The sequence below is a fragment of the Myotis lucifugus genome, unplaced genomic scaffold (genome assembly GCF_000147115.1).
Source record: "Myotis lucifugus unplaced genomic scaffold, Myoluc2.0 scaffold_3, whole genome shotgun sequence".
In the NCBI taxonomy this organism is placed as follows: Eukaryota; Metazoa; Chordata; class Mammalia; order Chiroptera; family Vespertilionidae; genus Myotis; species Myotis lucifugus.
Window position 1 is genome coordinate 852,530 of NW_005871051.1, and position 20,591 is coordinate 873,120.

At 46.5% G+C, this 20,591-nt stretch overlaps 1 protein-coding gene across 2 annotated transcripts; it reads right to left on the minus strand.

The window, feature by feature from the left end:
* Positions 1-2,194: 2,194 nt before the first annotated feature.
* CAVIN2 (caveolae associated protein 2) lies at positions 2,195-17,075 on the minus strand. Of its 2 annotated transcripts, XR_002830959.1 has the most exons (3): positions 16,318-17,075; positions 4,255-5,734; positions 2,195-3,188 (listed from the first exon to the last, which is right to left on the minus strand). XR_002830959.1 is itself a non-coding variant. In XM_006082361.3 (2 exons), exons 1-2 carry the CDS (start codon positions 16,798-16,800, stop codon positions 4,937-4,939), a joined length of 1,281 nt encoding a protein of 426 aa, XP_006082423.1. In that variant the 5' UTR covers positions 16,801-17,075; the 3' UTR covers positions 3,341-4,936. The 2 variants fall into 2 exon arrangements, 1 of the variants encoding a protein (XP_006082423.1); XM_006082361.3 differs by lacking the exon at positions 2,195-3,188 and having other exon boundaries at positions 3,341-5,734.
* Between the last annotated feature and the right edge of the window lie 3,516 nt (positions 17,076-20,591).

Sequence of the window (20,591 nt, forward strand, 5' to 3'; positions counted from 1 at the left end):
GATGAAAGAGGGCTGGCCTGGAGGGTGTTTGGTGGCGTGAGCACAGAAATAGAGGCACCAGTGTTTGCTCCTGTTTCCCTTGAGAAGACGGCCGGACGGTTTTGTAGGAATTATCTCAGAGGCTGGGTCTCCCTCTCCTCGAGGTTCACTGTGCTTCCGAGCCTCCATCCTCCCCTTGCACAGCCCCGTGCGGATTTGCCACTAGTTTATCTTTTCGGCCTATGAGAGGACGTGTCAGGCAGGATATGGTGATTTCTCTAGCATGACACAGGGGATGAGTCCTTTAACGTAAAGAGTTAGAGCAGACGTCTTGTGCCATCTTCGAATTAGCCAATCCCAGCGTCTCTCTCTGTTGACAAGTTGCCCTTATTAAGCGATGTCCCAAAGTGAACCCTGCGGCTACGGACAATGCCAAGGAGTAGGGAGCCCCTCCGTGGCCCCCGCAAACCTGAATAATAGTCTCTGTGTGGCTCCCCAGGAACCAGGAGCTGCTTTTTCTTAGCATTGAATGACAGTCCCCGAAATCATTTACGTAGTGTGGCTACCTGTGACCCTGCTGTCTAAGGGGCGATACAATGAAAGTAATACTACACCATCTAAGACAGGGCTGGGCAAACTTTTTGACTCGAGGGCCACAATGGGTTCTTAAACTGGACCGGAGGGCCGGAACAAAAGCATGGATGGAGTGTTTGTGTGAACTAATATAAATTCAAAGTAAACATCATTACATAAAAGGGTACGGTCTTTTTTTTTTTTTAGTTTTATTCATTTCAAACGGGCCGGATCCGGCCTGCGGGCCGTAGTTTGCCCATGGCTGATCTAAGAGCTTGTAAAGTGATTCTTCATTAAGCACAGTTGGGTGACATAATTAGGAGTCTGTTTTGGCAAAAGCATGGCGTTCAGACTGGGGTTGAGCACTGACTCTCACACTCAATAGTTACGTGAACTTGGGCAAGACTTTTAACTCTGTGACCAGCAAAGGAAAAATAGTTAAATTATAACATGATGAGTGAGAACCTAGAGTGGTTAAGAATTCTGGAGTTCCCTCCCTCCCCCATCTTACTTGTTGGAGTAAATTAATGTCAAAAGTCTCAGGTGCAAAAATAGCACCTTTCTAATAGGATTTGTTTCATTAAATGAGATAGAGCTTATGTCTAGCGTGTGGTAGGTACATAGGACCTGACCACTGGAGATCCCAGCCTGGTGTAACAGAAGCTATAAAAAATGTTGGTTCCCACCCGAGCTGGTGTGGCTCAGTGGATAGGGTGTTGGCCTGCGGAATGAAGGGTTCCTGATTGATTCTGGTCAAGGGCACATACCTCGGTTGCAGGCTCGACCCCCAGTCCTGGTCAGGCCCGTGCAGGAGGCAACCAATCAATGCGTCTCTCTCACATTGATGTTTCTCTGTCTCTCTCCTTCCCCTCCACTCTCTCTAAAATCAATGGAAAAATATCCTCTGGTGAGGACTGACCAAATATATATATTCCCTCTCCCCTAGGTTTGTGTCTTACTGCTTTGGGGACTAAGAATTTTTAACCAATGGGAGAGACAGATTGTTGCATTGCTTAATAAATATTCAATGAATTGGTTTTATGGTGAAAAGTCTAAATGATTGCCTATCAAGCTGTTTTGCTAAAGATCTGGCTTCTTCATTGGGGAGTTTGAGTGGAGAGTGAAGAATGATTTCTGTGCTTCAAATACTGCAGGACAATGCAATGTTCTAAACAAAAATCAGAAGGCTCTCTCTTTAATAATGGGAGCGCCTGCCCGTTCCCTTTAGGCAGGAGCTCCTGGCTGCAGAAGCCTTTATCTGGACACCCAGATCAAGCACAACACCAAGGTCAGGACGCCAGTTTCGTCTGAGGAGCTTGGCGGTGTCAGCGTGGGTTTAGGACAGGAAGGGTGGTTGCTATGGAACTGTTAATAATGATCGCTGCCTGCGCCTCGGTGCCTCATGCTCTCAATCTCCAATAGAAAACCACTTAGACCGGGGCTGGAGGGCAGTAAACAAACTTTCAAGCAAGAATTAACTGGGCCGGGGCATTAGTCTCCTAATGTAGGAAATGACTTTCAATATAACCTTTACCAACACTAGCTGCTTGGCTCTGTCCAAGGAGCTCCCGGTGTCCTGATCTTGGCCTGAAATGCAGGAGGTTCAAACCTTGATTTTTTTTGCCCAAAAGCAGAAACATTCTGGGCTTTCATCACACAATACATGTGAAAAAAAATCTTTATTTTATGCCAAACTGGCCCTAGTGTGGGTCTTTTATTTTCCTGTGTATAAAGAAATCCCGACACAGGCTGGATGCCTAATTGGAAAGAGAAAAATGTTCCTGCTGAAATATATATCTATATATTTTAAAAGTAAAATCTCGTAGAAAAGTGACATCTTTGCTATATTTCTGTGAGATTTGTGATCCATGTAATGAAGTTTCTTGCTCCTGAATTATGTTTCTAAGATATGGATCTCAGTGCTTATTAATGTACAACCAACCTTTGGGGGGGAACTAATCCCGTGAGCTCCAGGCACATGAGTTAGAAGTGGGTTAGTGGCTGGGCAGGGGGAAGACATATCTTATTTGGGGACTGTGCAGCCTCACCAGAATGCAAATAATTCAACAATAACACAGAGGAAACAGCTCTGCTTCCACAACGGCTCTCCTCTCTGTAATCCTGACGTATGTGTTTTCCAACAATTATCTGGCCTTATTCTCTGTTTATTGCTGAGGATTTCAATGCTTCGAATGTGGAGCATAGAGTAAATTGTTTGTCGGTAAAATCTAAAAAGATGCCTGAGTGTAGTTTTTCACTACACAACATACGCATTTTTGGAAAAGGAAATGTAATCACCACATTAACTCTGGACCCTCCAACTCTTTGGCAGCAAGAAGTGATGGCAACCTGGTAAAGGTGAAACAGGCATGCTGAGGGCCAGGAGTGGAAGGAAGTCTTCCACCAGATGGATGACAGTGCAGCAGACAAGGTTTATCTGTGCGGATCAACTGAATGCACAGCTCGATACATTCATGTTTGCAGGACTACTTAAGGTATTATGAGGTCTGGTACCAAACAGCAAAAATGCAGATGGAAATATCAAATTCATCAAGCAGCTGCAATCAATTCACATGCTCCCCAGAGCTGGCAAGGTGATGTCAAGAAAGTTAAACTGGAAGAATGAGACTCAGATTCTAAATGAGATCAGGGAAAAGAGAAAGCCGAGTTAATAGGGGAAATCAAGACGGAAACAATCAACATTACAGCTATATTTGGAGGAGAGTTTAAAAATCAATTCTCTCTGCTTGTTCTAAAATTGTTCTGCCAACAAACTGACACTGTTATATACTTTTCATTTTTGGTTTATTTAGTCTTCTTTAACACAGCCATTGTTAGTTCAACCATCTAATACGTGGGGTACATGATTGCAAAAACAAGGATAGCTGTATAGGTTATGCCATCAATACATTTGTTAAACTTATCTCTTTTATAAGACAAAGCAGTTTGTTAATACTGTCTTGGGTTAGCTATATTTGTAAGGCTACTTATAGTGAGTGGCGAAATCTAAAGGCAGGGAACTGCTCCTTGCTACCTGTCTTTAAACTATAGTTTCATAATATTCTCAAAACATTAGCATTCTGTAATTAAAAATAGATAAAGCATCATTTTAGTATAATGTTAGGCAGTAGTAAAAATGTCCCTATCTGAATATATGTGCATATATATATATATATAAATACTAGCATGCTTTAAAAAGTGAATAAACATACTAAAATGATGTGAAATTGACATATAAATAAAATATGACCTGGAATGAAATTATCATTATGTCTAAAAAAAGGACAAATGGAAGCCCTCCCTTTCCTAAACCTGTTGATTTTCATATCCTATAAACCAACGTTACATTTTGAGTGCGAGTGTTTGAAATTTGGAAAACATTACATTAAAGACTAGCATTTTCCAACTTCCTAGAAAAGGCAGCATGCGTTAATTAATTTCGAATATTTATGTTCATTCCCAGTGTTAAAGAGACAACATCCTTTTGAGTTTCTTCAGGGGAATATTTGTAATGTCTTCTATATATTAAGAAAAAATACAGCTTTAACACAGTAAAATGTCTTTATATTATTTGAAAATGTTAGAAAATAACAATATTGTGAAAATATAACATTATTCCAGATATATGAACTTCTTTAGTATTGTTATAAAGAGTGAAATACTTGAACTTAGATTGTAAATATTCTACTTTTAAGCACATACTTTTTTCCTCTCTGTGTCTTCATTTTCTTTGGCATCTTTGTTCCTGTTTTTCTTATTTTCCCACATCATTTTCTAGTTTTCTTTTTCTAAGATTCCTGATTTTCCTACATGTCTTACTTCATTAGCTAAAATTACAATTTTTACTTTATTTTCAAGAAAATAATGGTTTCCATTAAGTGGATGGTCAACTGAATTTTTTCTTCTACTTCTCAAAAATGTGTTTTCTTTTTTTAAAAAAGCAGTTACCCCTTTAGCTTAAACACACATGTATATCGTATATCACACACCTGAAAAATAACTAACAGATGCACGGAGTTCTGTGGAAATTCCATGTATTACTGGTACGTTATGCAGCAAGCTTATGGAATGACCCCAAATCAATCGCCTTTCATGACTAGTGTCTTCAGGAGCCCCTGGTTCTCTGACTAAGCTAACCTGATCAATGTTTTGCAACTGCTTCATGTCTTCTGGGCAATCTTGGAGAAATCCTACAGAAACAGAACCTAGGAGCAAATTAGAAATGGAGCCCCCAACAGGCTGCCTTCATAGTGAATCTTGGTCACGTGTGTGCTGCTGCATGGGCAACAACACAGTGGTGAGTGGGGAGCGCTGGAGGCACGTGGACGCGTGTTCCAGGCTCCCACCTGCCTGCAGGCACCGCTGGGCCCAGTGGGCCTCCTGCTCAGGCCATCTGGCCCACCTGCAGCACCGGGGGCTGGGCGGCCTCCTCTTCCGACCCCTCTGCCTCCTTGGAGTTGAGCGAGTAGCCGGCCTCATGGCGCACCTTCTGTGCCTGTTCCCGGGCCACCAGTGACTCCTCATCTACCTCGACGGTCAAGTCCACGTTGCTGTCCATGCCAGAGTTACTCCCCCGCGAGGCTGCCCTCCCACTCTCCCCCTCGGCCCCCTTCCCTTCGGCCAGGACGCTGGAGAGGGATGCTTGGGAGAGGCCCTCGGCCAGGGAGCTCCCCTCGTGGTCATGGTCGTTGGGCACGTGCTCATTGCTGGGCGCGTCTTCGGACTTGGTCTCGTTCTCCCCAGCGCTTTCCCCCTCTCGGATTTTCTTGCGCCCGAAAGTGAGAGGGGAGACCTTGAAGGGGGAGCTCTTCCCGGAGGATGTTTTCTGGTGGTTGGAAGCGAACGATTTCTTAATCTTCTCCCTCCTCTCCACAGACACGATCTTTGTCCCCAGCCTGTTCATCTGCTTCTCGATGTTCTGGCGGGAGAAGGCCTTCTTGAGGCTGTCCACCTTCCGGAGGCTGGACCTCTTGATCTTCTCGGCTCTGCTCTCTCCCATACTTTCCTCTGCGCTGTCTTCCAGGGCCTCCTCGTCGTGGGCCAACTCCTCTTCCGACGAGAGGTCCACCGTGTGCAGGGTCTCCTCCAAGGACTTGTTCTCGTCGGCGAGGTCCTCCTTCCCTTCGTTGGGGCTGGGCACGGGCTCCTTGGCAAACACACTGGCGGGGATCTCATGCTCTTCCTGAGGAGACGGACAAGGCAGAGTTCATGTTAGTAATGCCTTTCCCAACAGGCCCGAGCGGCTGTAATGTCTGTGCTCTAAGTTTTGGGCATGATAGAAACCCAATGTTTGTGGCTTCAGTTTTCCAGGACATGAAGAGTTAATTGTAAATCGGTCAAGGCCCCCCCCCACCCCCCTCAAGCTGGATAAGGCCAAGGGCTCCCCATGGGGAAGATTGGGAGGGTTCTGGCAAGGGCTCTATCAGTGACAGGCAGAGGGGGAAGTGGGCTGTGGCTCAGATCGACCAGGAAGCTGTCTCGATAAAGGAGCTAAAGTAAGTCAGTGTGAACTTCTCTCCTACCCCGCTCCCTCCGGCCAATATCCCACTGAGAAGGAGCCTGGCGGTCAAGTTGAAAGATAAAAGGTGGGGGCAGGGGAGAGAAACCAGGAAGTCCTCAAGGGTGAGACCCCATGTAAAGCCTTGACCAGGTTTCCTCCCCAACTAGCAGCCAGAAGTAAAGATATGGCCAACCTTGGTGTCTGTTCCAAGTGCACGCTAGTTTTTCCGAGGAAAAACATAATTTTAGAGTAAGGGAAGCAAGGGCCAGCCCTCCGGGGCACCCACTCACAAAACCTTGGGGTTTAGTATATCCTTTGTGGGCATTAAAAAGGGGAGGTGGCACACTAGAGCCATATTTAGAGTAGTGAAGGGGAATTACGATGCCAAGGGTAGCTTATCAAGCCTCTATTGTTAAACAGGGCTTCCTGGACAAGAATGCTTCAGCCCCCACCTAGAGCTAAGAGTGAGGAGAGAAGCTCAGGACTCCTCTCCCCCCCCCACCCCAACACATTATGCCCAGTACACCTCTCTCTCCAGCTTCTAGGCACGCAGGCAAAGACCTGCCCCTGCCATGTCTCAGGGGGCAGAGCCTGGGCACCTGCCTCCACAGGGCAAGGGGAATGGCTCGCCAGTGTTGCTAAGTGGGGAGACTTGAATGTAGACAGACTTGGACCACTCAGCATGGAAATCTCTTTGATTTTTATATTTTTATTTGAATACTGGAAAACAAGACCCAACCAAGTGCCTTCGCATTTTCATGAAAAGAAACAGCACAGTAGAAAGAGCGTGTGACTGGAAGTCTGAATCCCAGTCCTTGCTGTACTGCTAAATGGTGTGTGACTTGTGGCAAATAACTTCATCTCGTTGGGTCTCGGTTTCTTCCAGACATGAACGGGAGGATCTGACCTAGATTAGCAGCCTCTGGACTGTACTTCTAGGGACACTAAGGGCTCTGCAAGAAGGCCAAGGTGGGCCTGGCGCCAGAGCCCATACCACTTGCTTCCACCAAAGCCGTGATGTTACCTGGTTATATTGTGGACTGCCCAGTACATGTTCAGTGTGAAAAATAACGAGATTTAGTGACTTTAGAAGTCTGTCTGGGATCTAAACTTCATGCAAAATTCATGTTAACAGTAAGAACTTCCCTTCTCATTTTGCAATTTTGAAAAATTGACATTATAATCAGAAACATGCTCTAAGAGTGAGCCTACATATTTTTTAACTTCTTGCTACAACGACTAAATGAACAAAGTTTTGATAAAGAAAAAATTAAAAATCCCTCTCCTTATTACCACTGATTATGGTACTCTCTGCGAAGACACAGCCCTGTGTCTCCCCCTTACACACATATACTTAAGCCAAGTGTAGCTTATCAAGCCTCTATTATTAAACAGGGCTTCCTGGACAAGAATGTTGAGCCCTTCCTAAACTGGTTAGAAACAAAGGGGAAAGTCCTGGGTAGAGGTAGAGAGCAGAATTGCCTGGTTAAATAGAATCCTTGGTAGAGTGAAGAAGTCACAGATTCCATTTCCTAAAGCTTTCTCCCATTTTTTAAAATTGAATTTATTAGGGTAACATTGGTTAGAAAAACCATATAGGTCTCAAGTGTACAACTCAATGAAACATCATCTGCACACTGTATCATGTGCCCACTGACCCAAGCAAAGTCTCTTTCCATCCCCATTTCCCCCCACCCTTTGCCCACTTGCACCTCCCCCCAACCTCCGTTTCCCTATGGCTATCGCCGCATAGTCCTCTGTGTCTATGTGGTATGTATATATGGTTTTTGGATGATCCCTTCACATTCTTTCATCCACACCTTCCCATTTTGAATTGTCAGGGCCTAGCCAGTTTGGCTCAATGGATAGAGCATTGGCCTGTGGACCGAAGGGTTCCTGGTTTGGATTCCGGTCAAGGGCAAGTTGCAGGCTCCTCCCCAGCCTGGGCCCTGGTCAAAGCGCGTGCAGGAGGCAACCAATCAATGTGTTCCTCTCACATCGATATTTTTCTCTGTCTTTCCCTCTCTGTTCCACTCTCTCTAAAAATCAATGGAAAAATATCCTTGGGTGAGGATAAAAAAAATGTCAGGAACACCGTATAAAAGACAAAGTTAAAAAATGAAAGGAGGATGGGATTCCCACAAATCATTTATGACATGGACTTTTACAGAGAGCAACGTTCCCATGTTTCAAGTCTCAACTCGCCTCTGTTTCATTGGCATGTACTCCCCATGAAGGTGGAATTGTTGTGTGTTGTTCACTGTTACGCCCCAGTGACGAGGAATAGTTCCTGGCAGCTCAACAGCTATTTGTTGAAGGAGTGCCTGTTGGGTACGGTGGCTTTCTAAGACAGCCCCGAGGGTGGAAGCCTGCGAAAGTATGGGCCTGCTCTGCGTCTAGAAGGAAGTGTGCTGACTGCGGCTGTGGCTGGGAAACGAGGAGAGCCTGAGGCATGAGGAGAGCAGGGTTGCCATTTGTATGAAGGGTTTTATTCGCAGAGGACGAGTGTGACTGAGCGAGGGGCAGACTGCAGAATAGCCAGGGCTTTGATGCTTCGTCCACAAGCGAGATTACTTGTGGGGTTTGCCAAGAAGGTTGGGATGCTTTGACAGGGGTTGCTTGAAGAAAAGGAAGAAACCAAGAGCTCAGGGAAATGTTATTAAGAGTCCTTAGTGGCTCTAGCTGGTTTGGCTCAGTGGATAGAGCGTCGGCCTACGGACTGAAGGGTCCCGGGTTCAATTCCGGTCAAGGGCACATGCCTGGGTTGCAGGCTTGATCTCCAGTTGGGGGCGTGTAGGAGGCCACCGATCAATGATTCTCTCTCATCATTGATGTTTCTATCTCCCATCTCCCTCTCCCTTCCTCCCTCCCTGAAATTATATATATATACCTTAGTGAAGACGGCAGACATGCAGGTGGAAAACTCAAAATTAGCCTTGGCTCCACGAGAAGAGGTGCATGTGTATAATCTCCCATGGCAACCCAAGGATTGCCCTGCCAGCTTTCTTTTCTTCAACCTCAACGAAAGGTAGACCCAGTAACCGGACTTCTAAAAGAATTCAACTAACAATTTTGCATTTTTTCTTCAATGTAAATGTTATTATTAAAAAAGCATGGTTGAGCTTTACTCATATCTCTCCTTATGGGTCCTTTGAGGACGGTTTGAGCAAAGGGCGTGATCGTGTGATTCAGAAATGACCTGTGGCAGATTCACACTGCAGAGCTGAGGGCAGTTAAGAGATAGTAGGAAACGCAACTGAATTCTTTTACGCGATGCCAGGGAAATTTATACAAGTGCTCTTTGGTGCCAACTGTGAAAATAAACACAGCAGGAACAGACATAATCCAGAATGGGCTGGTTGCGTCTTCCTGCGGCTGGAACCCAGTGAGCTATGTCTTCTTGGCTATCTGCTAGGCTTCTGCTGTCACTTTAACTACTCGAGCCGCACTTGGTGTTCTGTCTACTGGACAGTATTTATTTTGTGGCTTCTTAAGGCATCGCTCTGAAGGTGAGCCCTTTGCTTTTCCTTTTCTCGCAGGAATCGGTGAATGTGCAAGCACATGTAGGCCTCACCTTCCCATGATGTTTGTGTAGAAGCAGCACAATACTGACACTCTTCAAAAGCTCCATTCTTTGGTAAATGCATGCCTGGTATTTAATGTGAAGTGACTGTTGTGATGGAAATTCAACTTGAACCTCGGACAGTGGCTCCTCTGTCACTGCACAGACCCCCAGGTGCCCAGTGTCACCTGCACACGTGCCTAGCTCAGGACACGCACACCTCAGGGACACACTTGATATCTCACCTCCGACAGGGGAGGTGACACTTCTGCCTTTGGCCTCTGGTCATAACGTCTTTGATCTACTCTCTTGGAAGATTCCAAGATGGTTGGCTTTTTCAAGGGGGACGATCAGATCAGATATACACCTTCAGTTCTGTCACTGCTGCCTTATGCTGCCCACATACCTGCTAGGGTTGTGATTCCTTTGAGTGGCATTAAGAATCCCTTGGGAGCTGCATTGCTTCCTTCGGAAGTTGTACCCAGCCGACTATTTGCCCTACAGACTTATTTTCAAAAAGATACCCAGGCTCCACTGAGGACCTGCTCCTGGTTCTGATGTTTCACAAAACCCCTCAGGAATAGTTAAAAGGAAGGAAGAGTGAAACAGAACACTTCAAACAGACACGAGTGACACGCTCGCAAGAGAAAAAGAGTGGAGAGAGCTCTTGAGCAGCGGCATTTTTCCTTGTACTTCCGCTTGTTTGCTGTTTATATTAATTCTTTTGAACTAATAATTCCAGTTGTGCATATAGACATCAACAGAGAGAAAGTTGCCGACACGCGAGGCACTTTTTGGGTTGGAACTCGTGAAGTGAATCTTTGCACATGTGTACAGCTATGGACACTTTCAAAGACAAGGAGATTCTATGACTAGCATTCGAAAAGGAGGCCACAGTAAGTCCTTTAAAGCTTGAATAAAGAGAGACAAGCCGGCGGCTTGCTCTCCTGTCACTAGCTTATCACCCCTGTTGTTAGAAGACAATAACAAAGACTGTCATCGTCCCACCGGGATGTGGTGGCATCTTGGAGGGATATGAGGATCATAAATTTATGTCCATGAAATGTTTTATCCAATAATCTCTAAATACTAGTTATTAAAATGGAACTATGCCCACCTGACATTCTGATTTATGGGTCTCTTTTCCACATTGATGGCTCTCTCCGATTCGTGTTGCTGAGGTATAGATTGCCAAGTGGATAAAGCATTGATTAGAACTGCACCCCGAAGGCAGCGGCTGGTGGGAGCGGCAAGTCATAAGAATAAAAAGCATTACTTCCAATCCCCGAGCAGTCTTTCACATTCGGGAGGATTTAAAAGTTTCATTAGTTTTCAGTGTTATCAAGGGTTCAATTCTTTTTTAAGATCACGCTGGTTAGGTGTTCTTTGTTACACACCAAAAACACATAAGACAAAGCAAAACCAAATCGCACTGAATTATTGAAAAGCTGGTGTAGAGAGCCCAGTGAACGTGAACTTTGCCCTAGTGGGATTAGAGTGTTTGTTTCTACTGATTTCACAATTCAGCTCTATAATTTCTACTGTTAATACAATGAAACCTGTCCAGTGACTTTGCCTCTGTGATATAAAATGAGGTTAAACTAAATGGTTATTAAGGTGCTTTCCAGCTCTAAAATATCCGATTCTGTGACATTCACCTAAATACCATGAAAAATAGTTAACAAACGACGGAAGCCACCCCATAGTATCCTGATGCCAACCACGTTTTGTTTCACGCAAGAATCCAAACCCTGAGACCTGAGCTGCATGTGGAACCCTTTTCACTCCATTCAAACACACGTAGATTACAAAACAGCAGAAGGCGCATCGCTTACTTGGCAAGGCTGCATCTGGGAGCTTAGTCATTTAATACATGAAAGCCATGATTCTTTGGAAGAAATACCAACAATAATCAGTTATTCCCATAAAGTGCCTGAGGGAGGGCTGACATTCAATAAGTGTAAACAATAACAATAAGAACCAGTATTTTGTTTATCTCATAAACTAAAGGGCACTGGGTAAGTGGCATATTGAAACCAATATTCCATTATGGGAACATTAATCAATGTGATATAAACATCACACGTTGTCATATAAAAGGTGTTTTTTATGATCCGGGTCCCTGTTTCTTCTAAGTCTGAATTGTAGTTTGCAGAACAGTGGCTTTGGATAGAGAAAGGAGTACAGTCTTTCAAAAAAAAAATCCATTTAAAAACAGTCTGAAGGCGCTACCCTTTTAGCGCCTTTCTAAAATTCTGATCTCATGGAAGGAACCCAAAAGGTGAATATTTGAACACATTTAAGGGCTTGATTCTCCACGAATGTACCCACAGCAAGTACCTGACCTTTACTCTTTTCACCCAGTTTCACAATGTTATGTGGATGAAAGTGTAAGCTGTCCATGAGGACTCTCATTTTCTTTGCTGGATTTGAAATAATTCCCGAACTGCTTTTTCAAATAATCATCAACTAACCCCTTAAGAGGCCATCAGTGGGCCTCGCACCCTCAGGCAGGGTCAGTTACCTATGAAATTCTAGTCCCTTCAATCAACAGAGAAAATTTCCTCTTAACTGCATATTCACTGACTTTCCATAGAAATTCTATTTTTTTAGTAAAAATCTAGCCTGCCTTACAGGTGCAGAATTAGCCTTATTAGTCTTTAGCGTTTGCTTTTTGATCAGCAACCCCTCTGGGTCTCATTTCACTTGTCCTGGGTCCTGTCACAGTAGTTTGAATTTGAACATTGATCCTATAGAAATGTAGAAAGGAAAGCTGCTAAGTTTAACAAGGATCTGACAATTTCCTTTATTGCTTAAAGGAAAATGAATTTTGTCCAGTTTTAGATACTCCTGGTTTATAATCTGAGGTAATGGCTAAGGCCTGAGAGGCTTAACATGTAAATTCAGCACAGGTTTAAATAAACAAATGACATGATTTAAACGGGATACATTGAGGACCAAGTTTGGAATTTTAGACAATGCAAATGTGTGAGCATCTAGGTCCAACCCACCAACCAACCAGCCAACCCAGAAGCACCTGTAGATTTGGGAGGACATAACAGGAACCGACAGACTAGACACGTGATCTTCCAGTGGTTCTCAACCTTCCTAATGCCTCAACCCTTTCATACAGTTCCTCATGTTGTGGTGACCCCCAACCATAAAATTATTTTCGTTGCTACTTCATAACTGTAATGTTGCTACTGTTATGAATCGTCATGTAAATATCTGATATGCAGGATGTATTTTCAGGGGTCGCGACCCACAGGTTGAGAACTGCTGCCACAGCACCAGGTACCTCACGTCAGTAACAGCTTTCCTTTCCCCGCTCTCCTTTTTTATTTTCACATGAACTCTTTGGTTGGAAACTAGAAAACCAATGGATTCAGTCCAGGAAAGACCAGCATACCGTTCAGCTGACTGGAAGTGACAACAATCACGTAAAGATATGAGGGGCCCTGGTACCTTACCCGCCCTCCGCCCTCTCTGCAGATCTAGGGAACAGGACCTCTGCCACACGGTGCAGACGGGCTGCTGCCAAGAGGGTCCGTGTGGGGAAGGCTCTATGGGCAGGTCCTTTGCTTGCATGGAGCGGTGGTGACATGGTACTGATTTCAACATGGTAGTTGTCATACAATGTATGGTAGGGAGTGTGTGTGTGTGTGTGTGTGTGTGTGTGTGTGTGTGACTTTTAATAAGTCTCAACTGAAAAAGCATCAGCATAGCTGTTTCAAGATCCTGGGTAGGGTAGGGTCAGTTTTTACTCAAGAGGCATATTTATTAATTATTATTATTTATTTGTATTATTTTTATTTTAAAAAAATCTTTATTGTTGAAAATATTACAGATGTCCCCTTCCCCCAATGACCTTTCCCAGCTTGCCCCGCCCCCCCCTCAGGCCTTTACCACCCTATTGTCTGTGGCCATGGGTTATGCATATATGCACACAAGGGTTTGGTTGATAAGAAGCACATTTCTAACCAAGCAAAAGTGTAGCTTTCCCTGCAAATGCATTTCAAAGCCACCCAGGAAGAGCTGCTTTCTCCTTGAGTTCCTACACCAGGCCAGTCACCGGCCATTTTAAGTGTGATTTCCTGGACTCCTCACCCTGGAGAGAGCGAGGAGGAGGGAGCATGTGTGTTGAAGAGCACACACTTCGGAATCAGTCCAACCCCAGCTTCATCACTGGCTTCATAAATAACTTTAGACGAGATAGAAATGTCTCCACATCCTCATCGGTAACTGGGGGAAGGGAGATAACACCCAGAAAAGTGCTTAGTAGTGCAGGCAGGGCTTACTAAGGGCTTAAACGTTCTTTGCTTTTATTAATATTCTCAGTGCACAGATGAGGACACAAGCCTGGAGAAGCTATAAACCCTGCACACAGTTGGCAAGGGGGGAAACTAGGATTTGAACCGATGTCTGATGGCAAAATGAACCTCGCAGCCCCTAAGCTAAAGCACTCTCTAACACAGCTATTGTTTTATCCACTGGCATAATTACTCCTCTAGAAACCTTTGCTTTAAGAAGGATCAAGAGAAAGAGCAACCCTTCCACGGAGGAGCTGCACTCGCATTTGTTTCTTTAAATAACCATCAGGCGACGCCTTGAGAGCTGAGATGGCGAATATCCTTTAGGCTAAGAACGGATCTTCCCTGGCTTAAGAAAGGCCCCTTTCCTTGCCTCCTACATGGCTCTTTTCAAAACTAAGTGTCCTCGGGGGCTGCCTGCGAAGAGGCCCGGAGTGGAGCTTAAGCCACTGCCTGGGCTTCTCTTCGCTTCCCCCTGGGTCTTGAGCGCCCAGTCTCACCTTCCACTCACTGTGTGGAGAATTTCTTCCCGTTCTGGCTGCAATCTCGCACCTGTCAACCCAAGGTGACGGAACAGGAGGCCACGGCCAGGCCTCAGCAGCAGCCTGTGTCTCTAAGTTCCCCAACGATGGTTTGTCTAAATGTCAGGTTTAGAATTCTCTCCAGTTTTTAGTCACATATCTTCTCCGTACACCCTCCCCCCCCCCAAACATCTACAGATGTCCGTGGCAAATCAAAACAAAACCCGATCCCTACAAATCGTGTTTTTCCTCGACTAGATAAATACTTGTGTTTTTCCTCCCGAGCCGAGGGCTAGGTCAAGAGTTCTTCTCTTTGATTCATACAGGAAGGAGGGAGAATTCCTCTAACAGGTCTGTACATGTTTAGTTTTGTGTGGAGATGAGGATTTAACTGAACAATGCTTCCAGAGGGAAGATTTCTACTGCCTTTTGGGCTAATAAATGAAGGATCTTATATGGCTTAAGAAAGATAACAGTTACGGTATCTCTTCCGTTTATTTGGTGCACGAAAAGCTATTCCATTTGCATTAAAAGCTAAAAAAAACTTCTAGCTGCAAAAAGCCTGGAAGGTATAGGAGGAGGTCAGCTGCCTGAAGCTTTAGAACAGCAAGTGTGGTTTGGGGAGGACAATGAAGCAGCCGGATGAGCCTGTCCTTTGGGGGGGGGGCGGGAGGAGGAGGCTTAGGCTCTGACTTGGCAGAGCGGATTCGTTTAGGAAAAGAAGGCTCCCTTGGTCTCAAGCCCCATTTCCAAATCTCTCTTGGGAGATGAAGGCTCTTCTGTGTGCCTTTCACAATCAGACAGCCGGTCACAGCCTCTCCTCTCCAGGGCTTTGAAATCCTCCCCTATTCACTGGGTTACAAGGAGGCAGCCCTGGGGCAGGGAGGGACGGCCATTGCTTCCTGGGGTCCCAGCTGGCGGGGTTCCACTGGGCGGAAGGCTTCCGGCAGTAGCAGGGCTGCCCTTGGATTCGCAAGTGCCCACCGCCTGGCGGAACCACGGCCCACGCAGTCTCCCTGTCCCTAGATAGCCTCTTGCTACATTCGTTGCATCATTGATGCCTTAAAAAAATCCAAGTGGCCTTTTAATCCCCAGGCAAGCATTGGAAACAGCAAATACTCCAGACGAGCCTTTGTGACTAGAACTGATCACACTGCTTTCATTTCACTCTGCAGTTGTGTCTCTGTGCAATGAGAGGCGCATCTGGGGTGTCTGTGAGGAGCTCTGCTCGGTACTGCTAGTGCGTCCTTTGCTAGGAAAGAGCTCAGCAAGATTGCTTTGGCCAGAAGAGTCCTGGAAGGACGAGGCTAGTCAACTCGACTGGAATCAGCCTTCAGTACTTGCTTAGTCCCCACAACACTGGTAGCCTCTGGACACAGGGAGACTTTACAGGGCTATGAGTTTAACTTTTTGATTTAAAAAACAACAACAACCCCCCCCCCCAAACAAATGAAAACCCCGCATGCTTAGCTCATTTGCACAAAGAGTTAATAAATAGCCACTGAACGACTTGGCCTGTCCGGCCGGCAGCTGCAGCCAGCGCCCGGTTCATATGAGGGAGACACATGGGTTTGACTGGGGCACGGCACCTGCTCACCTTCCCGACCTGGATGGAGGCCATGCAGGTGTCCCCATAAGTGACCCCGCCCTACTGACCTGGGCATCGGCCTTGCGCGTGGGCCGCAGGGACCTGGGAAAGTGCACCTGTGTGTGCAGAGCCCCCCTTCGCCTGCTGAAGGCAGACAGGGACAATGCCTGTGTGTCTGCGCCCTGACGGGCAGGACAGATGGACAGATGGCGAGAGCCAGGCCGCTGAGCTCAGGAATGCCGAGCAGTGGCAGCTGCGGGGCGGGGCGGGGGGGGGGCACTGACCTGGAAGATGAGCACTTTGAAGTGGTTGCGCCGCAGGAGCTGGGCGTGGTTGCTCTCCAGCCGCTTCACCTGCGCGCACTGCCGCTCCAGGCGCTCGCGGACGGCGCGCGTGTGCGCGCTCACCTTGCGGGACTTGTCCAGCAGCTTGCTCACCGTGTTGCCCGTGGAGGCCTGGTACTTGGAGAGCTTGGTCAGGTCGTTCTGGATGCCCTTCACGGAGCCCTCCAGGCTGACCTGCCGCTGCTCCATCTTGTGCTGGTTCTCCTGCACCACGTCCATCATCTTCACCAGCTTGTCCAGGAGCGTGAGCACCGTGACCGCATTCACCTGCGCGTGGTCCCGGAGGGCCTCGTCCGTGCTGCCCAGATGCAGGCTGGGGCTGGGCGTGGACGAGGGCGCCGGGCTGGGGCTGGCCGGCTTCTCCGGCCGCAGCTCGGAGCCCGGGTGCTGGGACTTGGCGGCGTGGGCAGCGTCCTCCTCCATGGCCGGGCAGGTGGGCAGGGAGGTCCCTCTTTGCTCCGGGTGGACGGTGGCGAGGGGCGCAGAGCTAGGCCGGCCGCTTGGAGCTCACTCAGAGCAGCGCGCTCCAGCCGGGAGAGGTGCAGACAGGCCACCCGGCTCCACTGACCGGGGCCTGCACCCCAGCTGCTCTTAAAAGCCCGCCCCACCCAGTGGGAGGCGAAGGTCGGAGCAGAGCCACTCAGGGATCAGAGGTGTGCACACACTTCCTCGCTTTCCTGCAGGGCTAGCTTTCTTTCCGACTCCTCTTCCCTTTTAAAAAGAAGTTGAATGCCATATTTCAGTCATGACTTCATCTAGGGGCGGGGAAAACAGCTCCCCGGCCAGCTCCCCGCCTCCAGTTGGCCAGCGCTGGTAAACTTGTCCCTGGCTGCTATGCTACAGATGCAACAGAGCGGCTGTTCTTTTTTTTTTTTTTCCTCTTTCCTGAATACAAGTTATTCTAACGGAAAGTATTGTTTGCACTTGCCCTAGACCTGACGGATGGACTGCAGAACGCCTGGTGTCCAAGGAGACGGGAGGGGTCAAGTGTGAAGGGTGCTTGCAGCCCAGCTTGTGTTGTTCGTTTTTAGTGTCTGAAGGGACGGAAGGGACCCTACTAACACCCAGGAAAGCCGCCCAGTTCTTCTTCAGAAGTTCTTCTTGTAATTGGGGATGCAAGATAAGTCAAAAGAGACTGAACCTCAAGGATGTTAAAACATGTAACGTTGCCCAGCTGGGCGGTGTGGCTCAGTGGTTGACCATCATCGACCTATGAGCCAGGAGGTCACAGTTCAATTCCCAGTCAGGGCACATGCCCAGGATGCGGGCTCCATCCCCAGTGTGGGGTGAGCAGGAGGCATATGTTTCATGATTCTCTCTCATCATTGATGCTTCTATTTCTCTTTCCCTCTCTCTTGCTCTCTGAAATCAATAAAAACATATTTTTTAAAATATAGTTTCTTTTGGGAAGTAAAATTGAAAGAGGAACCCCTCCAGCTCCCCCAGTAAATAAAGCCTGGTCTCTTTAAGAGCCTCCCATGCCCGTTTGTTTGAAATGGTTTAGTCCCTGCTGAGAGACCTTCTCAGGTGCCCCCTCTGCCAGGCACTCACTGACACGTGCCCAGAAGGGGCTGCCAGGCGGGGTGAGCTGGAGTTTCTAAAGTGCTTCTGTCTGACATTCCCATCCTGTGCAGCGAAGTGGCGCACCTGTTCCCAGCCGGCCCGCCCCGCCCCCCGGGGAGTGGGCCTTATTTCCTAAGACGACTTTCCATGCTTGGATTGGTTTTAAATGCGTTCAGCCTTCGAAAGCGCTTTCAGCAGGAAATTGGTCATAGGCCTTCGATGAACAATTGTGAGAAGCACAAATACCAGCGCCTGGTGTTCAGGGATTGATCATGGAAAAGGGCCATTCTTCAACGGCAAGGCCTGCACGCGAGCCCGTCAGTCAGGGGGTCATTCGTTGTCACATTTGTGAGTTTCTGCTCTCTGTTCAGTCCCATGATGGACGAACTGTCCAGAGGATATAATACAGCAGGTTCTAAGACCTGCCCTCAGTGGGTATACCTGTTGGTTAGGGAGAGGAGTTAAAGCTATTCACAGAGGCCGCAGAGGTTTCCTCAAATAATTGGTACCTCCCCAAACCCACTTAAAGTTAAGGTTTTATTTTATTAAAAATTTGTTTTAAAATACATTTTTATTGATTTTAGAGAGGAAGGGAAAGGGAGAGAGAGATAGAAACATCAATGATGAGAGAGAAGCATTGATTGGCTGCCTCCTGCCTGCCCCCCACTGGGGATTGAGCACACAACCCAGAATTGAACTGTGACCTCCTAGTTCATAGGTTAATGCTCAACCACTGAGCCATGTTGGTCGAGCTAAAGTGGAAAATAGGCACAAAACAGTGAAAAGATTTGGTTGGAACTATAAAACAGGTAAGACAATCATTAAAATTAATTTTCCTTACATTTAACAAATTTTAGTTCGTCAATGATGTGTTAAATGTTAGAACAAAGGACGGATCAAGTGCTGATTTTGAGAAGCGTAATTTTCTAACAAAATTATATGGTATCATCCACAATATCCTTTTACATTTGATTTCAGTGGGCAAGTCATAAAGAGGGTCATTATTGCAAAAATATTTGAAGGCTTCATCAGTTTCCCAAGAGCCTCTCTTAAATCCTGACATTCAAATTATTCCCTTTGGAAGCAGTTATTGTGCCATCATCTGGGTGGATTTTTTCTTCTTTAAATGTTAACTATTCCAGCTGCAGATTCTCATTCGTCAGAGGAGTTACCCATGATTCAAGGGCTTCTCTCACATTACCTTCATCAACTTCATGATTTCTTACACATTTAGAAAGATTTGCAATTTTACATTATAATCACTGTGCCCTGATTTTTTGCATTGATTGGCACTGATTTTGCATTGCATTGTTGGATATTGTATCATCTGTTAGATAAACAGAGACCTTAAAGACACAGGGTTAAGGTAGGAAAAAGAGAGAGGGGCTCCTTGTTAAACAGGAAGAAAGATTTGCAAGTGAGCCTAGTTATTTAAAAAAATTAATTTTGAATAGGACACATAGCATATAGTAACAGTTATCTACTGCCGTGTAACGAACCAGCCTGAAGTTCCAAGGCTGAAAACAACAGTCCTGAGTTTTATGTACTCATGCTTGTGTGATGGCGAGGCAGGCTCAGCCAGAATGGTCATCTCAGCTAGGCACGCCACTCCACTGTCATGGAATCCAAGATGGTCTTCATCATATGACTGGCTCTTTAGCCGGGACAACTAGGAGGTGGGATTTCTCTCTCCTCAATCTTTCAGCCTCAGGGAGACCAGGGAATGAAAGCAAAAGCTGCAAGGTTTGGTAAGTTCAGAATTCTCCTCTTGTCATGTCCACTACGGTCATTTGGTCCAAGCAGGTCACAGGCCAAGCTCAGGTTCAAGGGGACAGGAAACAGACCCCGCCTCTTTAGGGAGGAGCAGGCGTGGTACTGGAGTGGGTCACGTGGGAGCGTTAGCCACAAGGGTATGGTTAGGGGTCTGACTCCTCTATCCATTCACTAGCTACCAACTGTTCTCTCAAGTCGCTAAGCCTAACCCGGCCCTGCCCACAGGGGGCCCTAGGCCTTGTGAGGCAGAGATGAGTCATCCTTGCTGGGCCCTGCCCTGATTTCCAATCCACAAAACGGTAGGTGTAATCAAACGATGTTTGCGTTATGTGGCTAAGCTTTGGGATGGTTTGTTGTGCAGTCATAGATAACTGCGACCATGTAGTTTGCAATGAAAATGCAGTCCTTGCAGAATGATGAACTGCCTAGGTTTGTCCCCAGCACTCCTGCATCCAATCCATTTATATGTGCTACTGCCCCCACACTTCACTCCTAAAATAACATAACCCTAAGCAAAACTTCACTCTGAGCTTGAGACCAAAAATGGTGGGATATGCAGACACTCAGGAAAAGTGAATTAGGCAGAAAGGAAGGTGGAGGTGAAGGATCACAGCTGGCTTCGCTCTGCACTGCACCCCGCAGCGGGGAGACGAAAGAGAGGTGCGGCTTGTAGAAGGCCAGAGGCCCTGCCTTTCCCTGATCCTTTTCTGAGGCGATGGAGAGGAATTGTGTTCAGTAGAAATATCAGTGATGAAAAGCGTGTGATTATATGACCTTAATCTCTTCCAACCAAAGTCTCCATATAACCTATATGGAAACTGTATATAAATGAGTGATGAAGCATAAATAATGTACGGTTTTGACATAAAAGGTAGATT